This window comes from Protopterus annectens, chromosome 10.part0 (assembly GCF_019279795.1).
Source record: "Protopterus annectens isolate FY-2018-M chromosome 10.part0, PAN1.0, whole genome shotgun sequence".
Lineage (NCBI taxonomy): Eukaryota > Metazoa > Chordata > Ceratodontiformes > Protopteridae > Protopterus > Protopterus annectens.
The window spans coordinates 1,494,243,134-1,494,260,425 of record NC_056744.1 but is presented as its reverse complement, the minus strand read 5'-3'; the positions used below and the strand labels follow the sequence as shown (position 1 = coordinate 1,494,260,425).

Genomic DNA, 17,292 nt, shown 5'->3' with positions numbered 1-17,292 from the left:
GGAATTCTGGTCCGCTAATGATTGGCAATAGATTTTTACGTGCCGAGTTGCCGGCCCTGACGCACAACCTTCAAAGAAGGAATGCCCATTCACACGTCTGCACACAGAAGATGCTCTAGCTGAGAATCGAATGGCACAACGTCTAACTGTGAGGCGACAACGCTATCGCAGCACCACCACCTCTGAGGCAATTTTCAACAATTTAAGGCCATCCTTTTTGTTTTCTGGCTGCTCTTGATTCCTTTTTTAACTCTGTGTCTTCAGAGATGGTCAGAGTGATTGTCTCCCTCCACATTGCAGCATGGTGTTCTATCACATCTTTCTACTAGTCTAGGAGAAAATGAAAATGTTTATTCTAAAACTTTTCTCTGTCCATCCTTCACATGGAACTCTTGAAAAATGGCCTTATTTATTCAAAAAAAAAGAGAAAGCATGCAAATATCCATAAATATTAATAATATGGTCATTGTATGGTAAATCAGCTACGTGGAGGGGTGGGGGTAGCTCACTCCTACCCATTCTGCAGGAATGAGGTTTCTGATGATGACTCATATCATGTGTAGAGCAGCCCATTAGTAAATCCACTAAGTTGATACCTTCCAATGTCCTAAAATGGTCTGTCTCAGACTCTTACTGATGCAAGACCTATCCTGTTAATGGAGAACATGGGATTGCAAGCTCTTTTCTTCACTAATCAATACAAATTGTTCATAGTTTGTTTCATTTTACCATCCTCACATTGGATACACAAGGTAGGCCTTACTACATCTCTGATCTGTGCACCACTTTTACACTTCATCCCTTTTGCTTCTTATGCTGAAGCTCATCCATAAGGCATCTCAGTACCATGCAAAAACATTACATATTGTTTCCTCCTTGTACAAGCAGACCTGGTTTCTTGTCCATTGATGGTAATTTTTCCATTCACCTCTACTTCTGTTATAAAGAAAACCTCATGTTAACCCACCTTTCAGGGAAGTACTTACTCTTGGTGCATGTATCCTCCTTGCCTGTATGGTTACTCTTCTCTTCTTCTTCTGGCTTTTCCCGGTTAGGGGTCGCCACAGCAGATCACCTGTCTGCTCATGATTGGCAGTGGAGTTTTACGGTGTCGAGTTGCCAGCCCAGCACCCAACCTGCCACAGAAGGCGCACACATGCCTAGGGCCAGTTTAGAGTGTCCAGTCCACCTACAGCATGTCTTTGGGATGTGGGAGGAAACTGGAGAAACCGTAGGAAACCCACGCAACCATGGCGAGGACATGCAGACTCCGCATAGAAGGCACCCCAGCCAAGGATCGAACCAAAGAATCTCTTGCTGTGAGGCAGGAACGCTAATTGCTGCATAAAACCTCAAACCGAAGAATTACCTGACAATTATGGTCTGCCTTTTAAGCCTCCCAGAAACCATTCACTCAAAACATATAGAAAGAGAACTAGAAATAAAAAACATCCACTCAACAACTAGAAAGTTTCTACATCTCTACTCAGCAGAAGCAGTCTGATGCATTTCTCATGCCTTTTTTACATGCCCCACTATACCTCACTGAGTTTTTTGATGGAGTCATTACTAAACTTAACATCAGGATAATTAGCAATTTCTTCATATATCAGAATTCAATGCACTTAGCATATTTGAATTTTTTTTCAAATGCATTTTTGTATGCTGGATACCATTTAGAAAACCATTTCCACTGTGTGATCAGTACTTTGTCCCATTAAATCGTATGTCATTCCCATCTGACAGAGAATCTATTTAAAAAAAAAAAAAAACTTAAGCACCGCTTATAAAAGAGAACTGCTTTGGGGTGCAGCATGCTATCACTGACCTGACCAGCCTCCCCTTATTTGGTGTCAAAGTGTTTCTGTATAGCACTGCATGCCTTCATTCCACAATCTGGGACTTTCAGTCCACATTCCCAGTCTAAATATGCTACCTTCAAAGTTGTACCAAGGAAGGGAAAATTAAATTAATTTTAATTCTTTTTTCTTAGAACTAATGTGGCCTCTGCAGTAGCCTATTTAGTCATCATGGAATCTAAGGATGAAGCCTCTACAACAGGAGGTACAGGTCAAAGTATCACAGGAAAAAAACTAATTTTCTGCATCCTGTACTTTGTCACTGAATCCTGGTGGTGTGATGAACAGGAAGACCTCTGTGGTCAGTAAGGTCACACAGTATGTTTGACAGCTGTATCTGCATGCAGATCCTATTTGTTGGATCCTCTTGGATAAACAAGTTTCTAGGTTATAGGCAATCTCAGTGAAAGCACCATACTTGACATTCCACAAGGAGAGGATTTCATTTCATACTAACCTCTCCTTCATGCCAGAAGTGGTCACTGAAACCTATTAGAATCAATTTATTCATTTAATTGTTATTTACTCCAAGTATTCTAGCATAGATGAATGCCCTATTTACTGCATGGATGTACCAGACATTTGAGATATTGTGCAGACAGAACTAAAACATTCTTTGCAGATTATAGACCATTTTCCCTGTCTTTGGCAAATGAGAGTAGATTTTAATGAAAGCAGTACTAGTGTTGGCTACACAGTCCATGAAAAACGATTATCAGGAATCACCAAGGAAGGTGCACTGTAAACACATTTCTGTTTTCACAGCTTTCTTCTGGAACATTACTCTAAATGACATTTGTGCAGCTGTAACATGGCCCGTGCTTCACATTTTTGTGAGTCACTATCTTTCCATGTTGTGTCAGTGTTTTGCCTTGCCTGGAGCATGTTCCCATCATTATAACACCTGTTATGGTATCTTCAAATGCCGTCTGGACAGAACTGTTGTAAATCAGTTTCTTCATTGTTGGATAAAAAACGTTATTGGTACATACCATAATGGTGGATCTGTATGAGGATGTCCATCTGTCATAGCTATGACCCTCCCAATAACCTCTCAATCTGTATAACCAGACATCTCACACATCGTTAAAAATCATATTTATAAAACAACACACACCCTTTTCAAGTGTAAACCAGAAATGTTCATTACTACACTATCATCTATTAACTGGAACTTCCTAAAAATCCTCCCCTTGATGATGCTGTAAATTAATTCAATACATTTCTAAATATCCTGAATAGCCTTGCATCTCATAGAAGGAAGAGACTAAAATGAAATCATGCATTGACAATCCAGAAAGAGCAGAATGCTAATGCAGGACAGAGAGAGAGCATGGAAAGAACGGCAAAAATAAAAAACACCTCAGCATCTTGAAAATTTCATAATGCTGCACAATTGTACTAAAAAGCAAAAGAAGACAAACTATACTATAAAAATTTTCAGAATAATATTAAACACAGCCCAAAAAAATTTGGACATCCATTAAAGAACTTTTACATCCTGGCCAAAAATTCAAACCCAACCCCCTTTCCCCATAAGTCACCACTCAAAACTGCAAAACAGTTCAACTCTTATTTTAAATATAGCGCAGCATCTCTAACCAAGGATTCCTTGACATCTAATCTCAGCATTGCCCACCACCCACATATCACTGCATCCACTTTTACCTTCAAACCTGTTCCCACAACCTGTATAAAATTACTCTTAAACTTCAACTGTGCTTTTCTTCAGCTGATGACCTTCCAAGTGATTATCTAAAAATAGCAGCCAATAGCATTGCCTGTCCTGTCTCAATCCTTATAAATAGGTCAGTCCAGGAATCCCACTTTCCCTCTCTCTGGAAAATGTAACCCATTATCTCTCTGCATGAAGGAGGAAATTCAGTAGACATTATCTTCTCTCACCAAAATACTTGAAAAATGTATTCAAAAACAACTGCTAGACTATGTCCTGCAGGAAAAACTTCTGTCTCCTACACAATGCTTCTGTCATTCCCATAATACTAGCACTGCCATTTTAACCTATATAGATACTGTCAGTAAAGCTAGAGGTAACGGCAAACTAGTCTATTCCTTATTTCTAGACTTGTCTAATGCCTTTGACAAAGTTTGTCACAGCAAACATCTATTTCAAATGTCCTCAGTAGGTTTCTCTCAGCCCACCCTGCTGTGGTTTAAAAACTACCTGTCCAATAGGTATCCATCAGTAAAACGGCACTCCATGCTCTCTCCTTACCTCCCAGTCACCTCTGGTGTACTACCAGGCTCTATTCTTGGTCCCCTCCTCTTTAATATTTTCAACACCATCATCTATACATCCATGCAACAGGTACCCTAATTCAGTAAACAACGGTTTGCCACCATTTGGAATTTGCCCTTTTCCCCATTGTAGTGCAGTCTTGGAGTTGATATATTTAATTAGGGGTTGTGGGGTCGCAGCCCCCACCTGAGTAAGTTTTAAGCTTTATGATTTTTTTTTCTGAGGTTGCTAGGATGGCCTACTGTTGGTTTGCCCTAATTCAGAGATTTTCAACCTGTTTCACCTCATGGCACACACAAAGTAATTAAAAAAATCTACCAAAAATTATATTGCATTTTTTGCCAGTCTGACAAAAAATAGGTATAATTTTGATTTGATTTAAAAAAAATATTTTTTACTTGCAATTAATATTTAATGAGATATCTGAGCTTGATGTTATCTACTACACATATGCTTATTATCAGCCATCAAAATATGGGACATGTCCCAAAAGCCGCAAATGATAGTAAATCACACTCTCCTTAATATCCCCAAATCTATGAAATAATAAAATAATTGAAAGCTGAATTACAGTTAATAGACATTGAAATAACTAGTCCCAAAAACTATAACATAATCCTCCATTAAATCTGTTCTTTCAAAAGACCTAAGGTTTATTGGTAAAAATTAAGCAGCCAAAGATCAATAAAGAACTAGTAATTTTATAAGATCAGTAATTAAAATCTGTTCCTGTTTTTGAGTATTTATCAAGATTTCTTCAGCTGAAAGGTCCAGAGATGTGCAAACCTCTTTAATCTCACTTACTCTCTCATGCACACCTCTATTTCAGAAAATATATGCTAACACAAATCCTAATAATCAGGTAAAATATGTTCCTATTTTGAGCCAGTCGCGGTAGTACAGCGGTTGCGTTGTTGCCTCACAGCAAGATGTTCTCCCGTTCGATTCTCAGCTAGTGTGTGAGGAGTGCCTTCTGTGTGGAGTCTGCATGTCCTCCCCACGGTCGAGTGGCCTCCGAAAGACATGCATGAATGGGCGTGCCTTCGCTGAAGGTTGGGCGTCAGGCTGGCAACTCGGCACCATAAAAATCTACTGCCAATCATTAGCGGACCGGAGTTCCGCTGCGGTGATCCCTTACTGGGAAAAGCTGAAAAGACAAACAACAAACAATTGGTATTACTTCAGATAAAATCTTAAAGTAGTATTCGCCTTGAAAATAGACTATTCCACTAAATAATTCAGCATAGCTTGTAAAATACATGCAGTATGCAAAGTACTCATAACCGTATTCCTCTTATTACAATTGCTGTGGCTATCAGGAACTTTTTGGAGCTGCCTTGATTGCACATTTGTGATTAGATTAAATCCATAAACATTCATACCACCCAAATGCATTTAACACATGCATTTAATTGTACAGCAACCAACTCTTTGAATAAATAGGCCCCACTGTCAGAAAAGAACTGTGTCTGTGTGTTAATTTCAGACAGAATTCAGTGATCATGACAGTTTCATTCTGAGTCTAGCCAGAGTATAATAAATATCAAGTCATAAGATAGAGTTAATCAACACAGAACAGCTTTATTACAAGGAATGGCTGCACAGCGTTTCAAACACAGTCAATGGGGAGAGCACAGATGGCCTTGATCATTTTTAAAGAGAGTAATATAAATGTTTCTCCAAACAAGTTATATAAATTTTGCATGAAAACCAATCTTACCTTCCCTTGATATTCTCACATCAATCTCATTATTCATTGACTCTCATCCACACATAATGGCTTGATTGATCTCACTGTTCACTCTGTGTCATACACACACAGTGTGTCTTTTGTTTCACACACATATATTCTGCTTTCATGCACACATTCACTCACACATGCAGACAGAAACATGCTTTCACACACACACACACACACACACACACACACACACACACACACAGACACACACACACACACACACACACACACACACACACACACACACACACACACACACACACACACACATTCTGCTATCATGCACAGATTCAGTTCACACATCCAGACAGAAACATGCTTTCACACTCTCAGACATTCTGCTTTCATGCATGAATTAACTTGCACTTGTAGACAGAAACATAAACACACTCATACACATACATACACACATACATTTTATAGCAGCCAGTCAAACACACCTCAGTGAATGCATGTAGCACAGGGTGACTTTAGGTTTTAAGAATTTTTTTAAATGTAATATTTAATGCTTAAAACTTAAAAAACTGAACTGGAATTACAAACTGACAAATAGCATCATTCTTGCCTACTAATGCTACTGCTGTAACATCCGTTACCTCTTACCAGCTGTGTCAGCATCTGTATGGCATTTCAAACAGGGTGCCAGTGAGGCAGCCGCCAATGGCAGTGTTAGGCAACTGTGACGGGGATTTCAAGCTTTGGAGTGTTGGGGATCTGAAAATATTTACCAATATTTTCAAAAACCTTGCTGCACATCTGTTGACCTCTCACGGCACACGGGTTGAAAATTGCTGTCCTAGGTAAAACTTTGATTAAAAGTCTGTTCACTTATTTGTGAGTTCAACTAAAAGGTGTTTGAAGAGGGGTTCGATGATGTGTGATTCGATTAAATGACATAGACCTCAATTGCCACTACTTATCTCCTCCCCACACTTCTTTATGGTACTCCCATCCTTAGTAACCTCCAGGCTTTACAAAAATTAAAACTTTAACAATGCTACAACAAAGTTGCTAAATTTGCAGCAAATACCCCTTTCACAACCCATCACTGTATAACACAAAAATCCTAAATCGGTTAGAACTGCTTCATCAGCTGATGTATAACTTCTTACCTCCTATAAAATTATCCACCATTCATCTGCCTGTCCAGCACTAAAAACATTCTACACAACTATGTTTCCAGTTAGTTTTATTGTGAGCCATAAACCAAAAACTCCTGTGTGTTTGCAAGCCTCTCATATCTGCTGGGCATTGTATGTACTCATACAAGGTTGCTAAGGCCTGGAACTCCTTACCTGTATCCATCAGGTGAATACCCTCACTCTCATGTTTCAAAACCACTCTGAAAGACTTCCTAGCTAAGATCTCTCTCTCTGTTCTTTCTCAAAACCAGGATAAATTATATCCCTAATTGTGAACAAGTACCTTTTAATTTTTATACCTCCTTACTCTCCCTTCTTCACTTACTTCCTTACTTCTTCCCTGACTTTCTTTCTAAGTATACTATAAGCTTATTTAACCTTAACTTCATATATTAATTTCTGTTTGTATTAGACTACCTTACCTTTAATTTCTCTACAAACTGTCTAAAATTTCTTTAAATATTGAACGATTGTCATATAACTTGTATTGCTTCCTAACCAATGATTTTATTTTATGTCTAATTTGTTATAATTATTTAAACTGTAGATGTTTTTGTTTTATTTTTGAAGATTGTAAAATGATTGCTCTTAAAATGTTCTGTAATAATTTGGATCTGTTCTCCCCAGGCCAAGGTGACCATTTTGTTACAGAACTTAAACTGGGATACTTGAGGGCCACCCCGAGAAGCCAGGTCTGCAATCCCATTCTCCCAGCCCCCATGGGAGTGGAGATAGGGCAGCCATGTCATCTCGCTCTGAGGCAGGCAGGTTGGCCTCCCATCCTTCACCAGGCACTGTGGGGGTGCCGCTCTGTGAATAGCACCACCCAGAAGGCAAGAGGCCACATGCCAGGAGGCTTGAAGCAATGCACATTCGTTGGCACCTGGCACTGTGGGGGTGAGAGACTGAGGTGTGCCACAAAAGGTGCAGAGATGGGGGGACCAAGGGCCATCTCCCCTATGAGTTGGAAAGCCCTAGGTGCAAGGCAAAGTGGAGAGCCAGTGTCACGGAAGTCTGGATGAGGGACTGTCTGAGGCTTCGTGGCCCAGCAGAGTTCCATGAGACTGGGAAGATCCCCTGAGGGGCTCCAAGAGCACGCATGGCACTACATGATTTGGCAGCAGTTAGGAGATATGTAACCGTGGAAAAGAGCTCTCTCTCCTGGGTAGAAGTGGAACCCCAGAGGGGGTCAGTCGCAATGGAAGTCTGGAAGGGAGAGAGAAGTGGAAAGTAACTGGTACAAGACAGCTCTAACCTGGGTGAGGGGGTACAAACTCTGCCCCCTCTGGGACAGAAGTCTGGAAGGGGGAGAGAGGCAGATAGTGGCAGGGCTGGGCGAGCTGCCTGGGTGAGGGGAGTGAGGCAGAGCTCCCCACAACAGAAGTCCTTGAGGGAGCACTAGACTAGGGCGGACAGCAGCGGGGCCTGGAAAGCTCCTACCTGGATGAGCGGGGTCAGGCACCCCCCCCCCCATGATGGAAGTCCTTAAGGGAGCAATTGGCAGACAGTGATGGGGCCTGGAGAGCTCCTGTTTGTGTGAGTGTGGTCAGGCAGAGCTCCCCATGATGGAAGTCCTTGAGGAAGTGCCAGGGTGGATGGCAGAGGGGCCTGGAGAGCTCCTGCCAGGGCAAAGGCATCCATCTTCACCCCATAACTGACAGAATCCTTGAAAAATCTCAAAGTCCTCAGAGCTACTCTGGATGGGAAAGCAGGGGGACTCTGAAGCCTTCATGAGAGTGAATCTGCTCCTCAGCAGCCGAGGGGAGTTCTGGAGGAGTGGACAGGATTGGAGGAAAGCAACCCTGAGAGGGTCCAAAGGCATGTGCGATCCACCATGATTTTGCATCCTGCAGGAGACATGCAGATGGCAGAATCCCCTGATGGGGGGGCAGCTGGGGCAGATGTCTTGGCCAGGTTGAAGGGGAGTACTGTAGGTTTTGGCCCTGACAGAAGTCAGTACAGGAGCACCAGGCAGATGGGTGTAGGGCCTGGAGAGCTCTTGCCTGGGTGAGTGGGGTCAAGCAAATCCTCCCATGATGGAAGTCCTTGAAGGTGTGACTGACTGATGGCGGCAGGGCCTGGAAGGCTCCCGCCAGGGCAAAGGCATCAGACCTTACCCCATACCCAGTGACATCCCCAAAATACACAAAGTCCACAGAGCTGTTTAGGATGGGAAAGCAGGGGGACTGGCCACCCTGCAAAGTCAAGTCACCATTCAAACTGAGAGGTCTAAACTGGGACATTTCTGTGTCCCAAACACAATGTTTGGGATTCCAGGACCTAGATTTCCAAACTGGGACTGTCCTGGAAAAACTGGGACTGTTGTTCACCTTGCCCCAGGCCTCTGATGGAAATGGGCTTCTACCAAGTCCGACTTTCCCGGTAATCAAATGTAAATAAATATATAAATCCTGCACTGATGCTACAGGAGAATCTTTATTCTACTATTTATTGCCTTTTGATTTACAGCTTGCTTTGGGTTGATCCATAAGTGCAGAAGGCTGGTAAAGACACTGCATTGTGGGACAGGGGAGGAGCTTGCAGTCTATACAACCTAGGCAAGTTTTGCTTTCTTAGCAAACTGACAACTTGAGCATCAACCCTGACAAATGCAATGACAAATGGATCTCCTTCATACAGACTTATACTTCAATTTATACTTTGATTTTCCTAAACATGGTAATATCACATTTCTTCCATGAAGTCAGTACTTATGCTGCTGTTCCTTATTTACTGCTACATTATGATGGCAATGTTTGCTTATTAATGACAACAACAAAGAACTGTGTAAAGGTGTTGGAGATGTAATGAAGATGTGCTTATGGTAAGAACAGTAAAGTTAACAGGGAAAGATGATTTGTTTCAGTTAGCTAACATAGATTTCAAATCATATTCACAGTGAAATGCGATCCACAGTAATTCTTTAGCATAGTAATTGTTTTACCTTTTCCAATACAGGAAGTCAAGTCATTTACACTGAGGTATGTACAAAAACTTTGGTATATAGTTTTGTATTTGAGTGTATCTATGAGGTTTGCTAACATGATTATTAGTACTTCATTTGTGTTTTCTCTCCCTGGATCATTCCACAGACTTACAAAAGAACAGAAAGAGAGTGGTGTCCCAAATGTTGTAGCCAGAGAACTCAGTCTCGGGGTATACAAAGGCCCCTTGCAGTATGGCGTATGGAAGGAAATTAAATCCATCCTTTATCCTGGTAAATTAAACCATTTCTTCAAAATTATACATAAATAATCTCACTGAGATATCAGCCTCTGTTTTGTAGTCTCTTATGGCCATCATTCTCACAGTTTTAATTACCTGATATTAAACATTTGCACTGTAATGTTTTTTAAAACACTTTACATTTAAAAGCTACCAATTCTATATATCCTGCATGCCTTTTTTAATAACATGCAGGATTTTATCATGAAAAAGAATAAGTAATCCCTAAGGATTTATTTCCAGGTTAAGTATCTTCAACCTCTAATGATGCCCTAACACTTTCAGTGCAGCAGAATTTGGTAGGACCAGTAAGTGATTGCATTACCTCGTAATTGCCTCTGTTATTCGGATTCCTCACTTTGGTTTTCTCACTGTTAATACTGCCCAGTTCAGCAGGTGCGTTACATCTGTAGTTACAGTGTGCTTGTCTGTACCCACAGGTGCGTTAGATAAGAAGCTGATAATTTACTGCAAGCATGTGGTCACTACTGTAAACACATGGTCATGACCTTGTCTGTGCCCACATGTGCATTAGATAAGAAGCTGATAATTTACTGCAAGCATGTGGTCATCACTGTAAACACATGGTCATGATCTTGTCTGTGCCCACATGTGCGTTAGATAAGAAGCTGATGAATTACTGCAAGCATGTGGTCATCACTGTAAACACATGGTCATGACCTTGTCTGTGCCCACATGTGCGTTAGATAAGAAGCTGATAAATTACTGCAAGCATGTGGTCATCACTGTAAACACATGGTCATGACCTTGTCTGTGCCCACATGTGCGTTAGATAAGAAGTTGATAATTTACTGCAAGCATGTGGTTATCACTGTAAACACATGGTCATGACCTTGTCTGTACCCACATGTGCATTAGATAAGAAGCTGATAATTTACTGCAAGCATGTGGTCATCACTGTAAACACATGGTCATGACCTTGTCTGTACCCACATGTGCGTTAGATAAGAAGTTGATAATTTACTGCAAGCATGTGGTCATCACTGTAAACACATGGTCATGACCTTGTCTGTACCCACATGTGCGTTAGATAAGAAGCTGATAAATTACTGCAAGCATGTGGTCATCACTGTAAACACATGGTCATGACCTTGTCTGTGCCCACAGGTGCGTTAGATAAGAAGCTGATGAATTACTGCAAGCATGTGGTCATCACTGTAAACACATGGTCATGACCTTGTCTGTGCCCACAGGTGCGTTAGATAAGAAGCTGATGAATTACTGCAAGCATGTGGTCATCACTGTAAACACATGGTCATGACCTTGTCTGTGCCCACAGGTGCGTTAGATAAGAAGCTGATGAATTACTGCAAGCATGTGGTCATCACTGTAAACACATGGTCATGACCTTGTCTGTACCCACATGTGCGTTAGATAAGAAGGTGATAATTTACTGCAAGCATGTGGTCATTACTGTAAACACATGGTCATGACCTTGTCTGTACCCACATGTGCGTTAGATAAGAAGCTGATAAATTACTGCAAGCATGTGGTCACTACTGTAAACACATGGTCATGACCTTGTCTGTACCCACATGTGCATTAGATAAGAAGCTGATAATTTACTGGAAGCATGTGGTCACTACTGTAAACACATGGTCATGACCTTGTCTGTACCCACATGTGCAATAGATAAGAAGCTGATAAATTACTGCAAGCATGTGGTCATCACTGTAAACACATGGTCATGACCTTGTCTGTACCCACAGGTGCGTTAGATAAGAAGCTGATAAATTACTGCAAGCATGTGGTCACTACTGTAAACACATGGTCATGACCTTGTCTGTGCCCACATGTGCGATAGATAAGAAGCTGATGAATTACTGCAAGCATGTGGTCATTACTGTAAACACATGGTCATGACTCGCTGGTTATGTGTAGGTAAGTATAATGACCATTTCATTCTAGCTCAGCACCATGCAGAACGTTACAGTTTTAATTCATCCCTAACAGATAAGTGACCGCAACCAAAACTGGTAGGGCTTTAGTTTTATTTCATGTATTTAAAAAGTCAGAATTACTCCAGTCAGATACACATTCAGTTTTATAATGTGAGTAAAGCCAGTTGATAACCAGACTGTTAATACTTTAAATGATAAATAAGAATGAAAGCCTTTTTTCTGCTGTTTTCCATCTTTTTCCTCTTCCTTCTTCTGCCCCGCCTTCTTTTACTTGTTCAGTCTAAGCTTCCCCCCCGTCTGGTCTGTCCCTCTGTTTCTTCTCCAGTTGCTTTAGCTGTCTGTCTCACACTCATTGCACCTTTTATATAACATGTAAGATCTCCCTCTGTAATATATATACATATGTATATATATATATATATATATATATATATATATATATATATAGATCAATATAGATATTGTTGTATACCTATGCATTTTATATATATATACATATATATATATATATATATATATATATATATATATATGTATATATATATATATATGTATATATATATATATATATATATATATATATATATATATATATATATATATACACACACATATATATATATACATACACACACACACACACACATATATATATTTTTATATATACACACATATATATATATATATATATATATATATGTGTATATAAAAAAAATGAGTATTTATATCTATATCTGTTCCTCTCTGTCTCTATAAACACACACAAAGACACACACACACACGCACGAACACACACACACACACACACACACACACACACACACACACACAGACACAGTGTGTGTGTGTGTGTGTGTGTGTGTGTGTGTGTGTGTGTCTGTGTGTATGTGTGTATAAAATATTATGTATCTGTCTCTCTTATTTATATATATATATATATATATATATATATATATATATATATACAAGGAATGTCTATATAGATAAATACATGATGTATAAATTAATATTTGATGATGTATAAATTAAAATATTTTTGAAAATATTTCAAAAGCAGTTGTATAAGGTTGTAATATCTTCTTCTTCTTACGCCTTTTTCCGGTTAGGGGTCGCCACAGCAGATCTCCGGTCCGCTAATGATTGGCAGTCAATTTTTTTATGGGTGCCGAGGTGCCAGCTTGATGCCCAAAATTCAGCGAAGGCACACCCATTCTACGCATGTCTTTCGAACGCCACTCGACCGCGGGGAGGACATGCAGACTCCACACAGAAGGCACTCCAGCCGAGAATCGAATGGGAGAACCTCTTGCTGTGAGGCAACAACGCTACTGCTGCACCATCATGGCTTGCCTATAAGTAAATAGTGCCATCAAGTGGACAAATTTGGCATAACACCCTGTAAGTGATTGATGTTCTCTCTTGTTTAACATCTTTTGCTGCACAGATCTGGATGTTTGAATAGTGCACTTTGACAGTTTTGACAGTGAATGGCACTTATGTTGAAAGATGTGTGCTGTTTTCATTGGCTTTGTTTGTCTCACATTAAATGCTCTAAATGTACATATAGCTAAACAAATAATCCAGTCAGTGGAGTATGTAATTAAATGATAAATTTCAAATGTGCTGCTTGTTTTTAGCTGAAAAAACTGATTACTACAACAGATGAACACTAATTTCCACTTGAAAACAACACATATTCTATTTTATAACTAATAAGACAATCATATTATAAAGTTTTATTTTTGAAGGAAGAAAGCATCTGTCCACTGTTTCCTTTTTACAGGAAAAATTATATTAATTTGATAAGATATGCCCTTCCCCCCAATATCTGTCCTGGGTCAACAAACACCGTTGTTTTTGTATAACAGTTTTAATTTTAAATTTTTGGAATTGTATGCTACAGCAAATGCTACAGTAAATCTGCTATTTTCAGATGCACTAGTAGTAGGTTCACAGTGCACCAGTAACTCTGATCTAAAAATCAGTCTAACTTGATTAAGTTTTGTCTTCACCAATTTTGCATCATGGCCTTTGGTTAAACATTTAGACATAAGAGACATTGATTCATTTTCAGCTTGTTATGGATTAGTATAGATTCACTTAGATGTAATATATTCTGACAATGGGATATTTTATGTACATGTTGGGGATGGCAGCTAGAGCTAAAAGATCTCTAAATGTATTCTTAATGGCTCCTTCTTAACATTTTGACACCTGAAATGCCGAGTGCTGACAAGCCAAAAAGACTGAAAACCCAGAAGAAGAATGTATCTCAAAGACTGCTGTTCTCCTTAAACTTTTTTTTTTGTGTGGGGGAGGAGACCTGTGCCCCACACCCCTTCCAAATTTGTATATACTAACTCTGAGATTGCCATACCTAGGAGAAAAGGGAATATCTTGAGATATGAGCATCTTTTTCGGCCATTCTGTTTCCATGTTCCAGGACTCACTATAGCAATTTTCAACATTTCAAACGGTTACCATCCTGAGTAAATGGTTTATCATAAATTGTAGGACTTAATTATCAATCGATTAATTTAGTCACTTGTATATCCAGGAAATCTTGTGTGGACAAACTATAAGACATAGTAAAAGAGATACCATATTTGTTAGAATGTAAATGGCATACAAACTCTCTTAATTTATTCGCACTGATAACTGTAAAGACACCTCGGTACAGCAACTCCAAGGCAGACAAATGAGACCAGTGTTCTCCAATACAGTTTATTTAGCACCTGCAGCTCTCAAGTAGACTTTATCAGAATACATTCCCTACCCGCATAAAAACTATTGATTATTTAAAAAAGCTCACAGCTACATCATTTCCAGTTAACTAATTATACCTTCAGAAAAAACATTCAGATATGTTAAAACCACTATTTAATATTTCTCATGTTAAAATGTTCTTGTTTATGTATAATACATATACAGTAATTGCCATTTCATTAATTTCTAAGCAGACATGTCATCATATAAAGGATCATAGGTTCATAGGTTCATAGGTTCATACTAGGCTATCTGCCCGAGGGCATTTACAAGCCTAGCCCATAGTTTTGTGGCTTACGCCACCCCTTTAGTATGGGGAACTATACCCATTATTTTGCTGTGCCTCTGTCGAGCAGTGACACTGAGGTAATCCCTGGGGTATATCTGCGATCTCCCATCCATTGGTCAAGATTTCTCTTGAACAAGGCCAGCGAGGTGCTCTGCCTCACATATACCGGGATTTTATTCCACAGCATAGGGAGTCTTTGGGTGATGAATCTATCCCTCCAGCACGTCCTATTAATAGCCGTGTCGAGGTTTAAGTCTCCCGCCCTTGTGGCTCTGACGGATCTAGATTTTTTGAGGTGAAGCATATTCATCAAATCTGGGTTTGACATGGCCTTGTATGTTAGGCAAAGGTCACCTCTGAGCAAGCGGTAAGCGACTGAATAGAGCTGGAGTTCTTTCAGTCGGGCAGCATAGGACAGATATTTGAGACCCTTTATCCTTTTGGTGAGGAACTTTTGTGGCCTCTCCAGCTGCTGCAAGTGTCGGGTCAGATACATTCCGAATGGGGCATTGTACTCAATCATTGGTCTGATGAGTGATGAGTATAGGGAGACTATGACCTCCCTTGATCTAGATGAGAATCCCTTCATGATAATCATAGGAGATTACTAGGCTATTGATCCAGAGGTCATTTTAAGCCTAGTCATTTCAGCCCAGTATAATACTGTAAAATTACTAGTCAATACCCAGGATTGCATTTAATGACGACTGTCCATGTCCTGGAGGGTTGTGGGCACAATCCATGGTAAGAATTTGTGGTGCCCCATCCACTCGTCCAGGTTCCTCTTGAACAGTGTTCTGTTCCAGAGATGTGGCAGTCACTGGGAGATAAATCTGTCCATCCAGCAGGTGGTGAAGCAAAGTATTCATTATCTAGAGTCATACACTGAGGAACATTTTTGTGTTTAAAAATATGAAAAGCAATCATTGTGGTTATTGGCTGGTTTCTGCACTCAGTTTCCTTGCAGTTGTTGTTTATTCTCACTGCTGTGCCATAGCAAGCAACAGTCATCAGGATGTCTTCTCCTCATATCCATATCTCCATAGTATTGGTCAATATAGATCATGTGTACTAAAAAAGAAAAAAAAATTAATACAGTGTATGTGAGTGCAACTGATGTGCCCTTTAGATGGTAACAATTAACCTCATAATGAAACACATTAATAGCTGATACCATGTCCAACAAGGTAGTCAAGAACTCGAGAAATTCCTTGTGATATATAACCAACATGTCCAAATCTATCCTACAGCTTGCAGACCAGCATCTTGTAGAGTGTTCATGAGTAGTGCTTCCGCATCTAATGTTCACAACAGTGTACTTTATTCTACATGTACATCTGATATCAGTTTTGAAAAAAAATACTGTGTGGTATCTTTAATGTTTGCTCTAACCAAAGATAATTAAGGCTTTAAACTTGCTTTCAATAAAGAAGAAACTGGTTCAGTTAAGCAGCCATGTCCAACAACAAAAGGACTTCCAGGTGCAGGTTTTATTTGTTTCTGGGTTTTTGGTAAGAGATAAAAATTCTAATCATAGGATTATAGGATCACAGGAAGTTACTAGACCAATGACCCTAGGGCACTTACAACTTATCCAGGTTCTACCCTTATTTCCACAAAAAGGTACCTGTCTGCCCTTTCCAAGAGGGACACAGGTGGAACCCCCTGGGTGAATTTAAGTTTACCCATCCAATCATCCAGATTGCATTTGAAGAGGGCCAATGAGGTGCTATGTTTGACATGAAGTGGGACTCTGTTCCAAAGGTATGTTAATCTCTGGGAACCAAGCAGGTTCTATTAAAGTTGCATACCAGATTAAAGTCTTTAGAGTGAGTAACCTGTGTACCATTTAACCTATGTAGGTATAGTATTTCCAGTATAGTAGGGTCAGAGATTGCCTTCTATGCAAGGCAGAGATCACCTCTGAGTAGTCTGTATGAAACCGAATAAAGTGACAGTGATTTCATAAGATCCACATAGAACAGATGCTGAAGACCTAGAATTTTCCTTGAGAGGAACCTTTGTGGTCTCCTCAATTGTTGCAGGTTCTTGGAAAGGTACACAACAAAAGGGGCATTGTACTCAATT

The 17,292-nt window shown here is 39.9% G+C and overlaps 1 protein-coding gene across 1 annotated transcript in view; it reads left to right on the top strand.

Annotated features, from left to right (window-relative positions):
* Nucleotides 1–17,292, top strand: part of LOC122813676 (zinc-binding protein A33-like) — a 214,383-nt gene that overhangs the window by 138,424 nt on the left and 58,667 nt on the right. The window contains exons 4-5 of the mRNA XM_044086121.1: nt 9,961–9,983; nt 10,095–10,219. Of these exons, the coding sequence (XP_043942056.1) occupies nt 9,961–9,983; nt 10,095–10,219 (148 nt within the window). The remainder of the gene's footprint in view (nt 1–9,960; nt 9,984–10,094; nt 10,220–17,292) is intronic.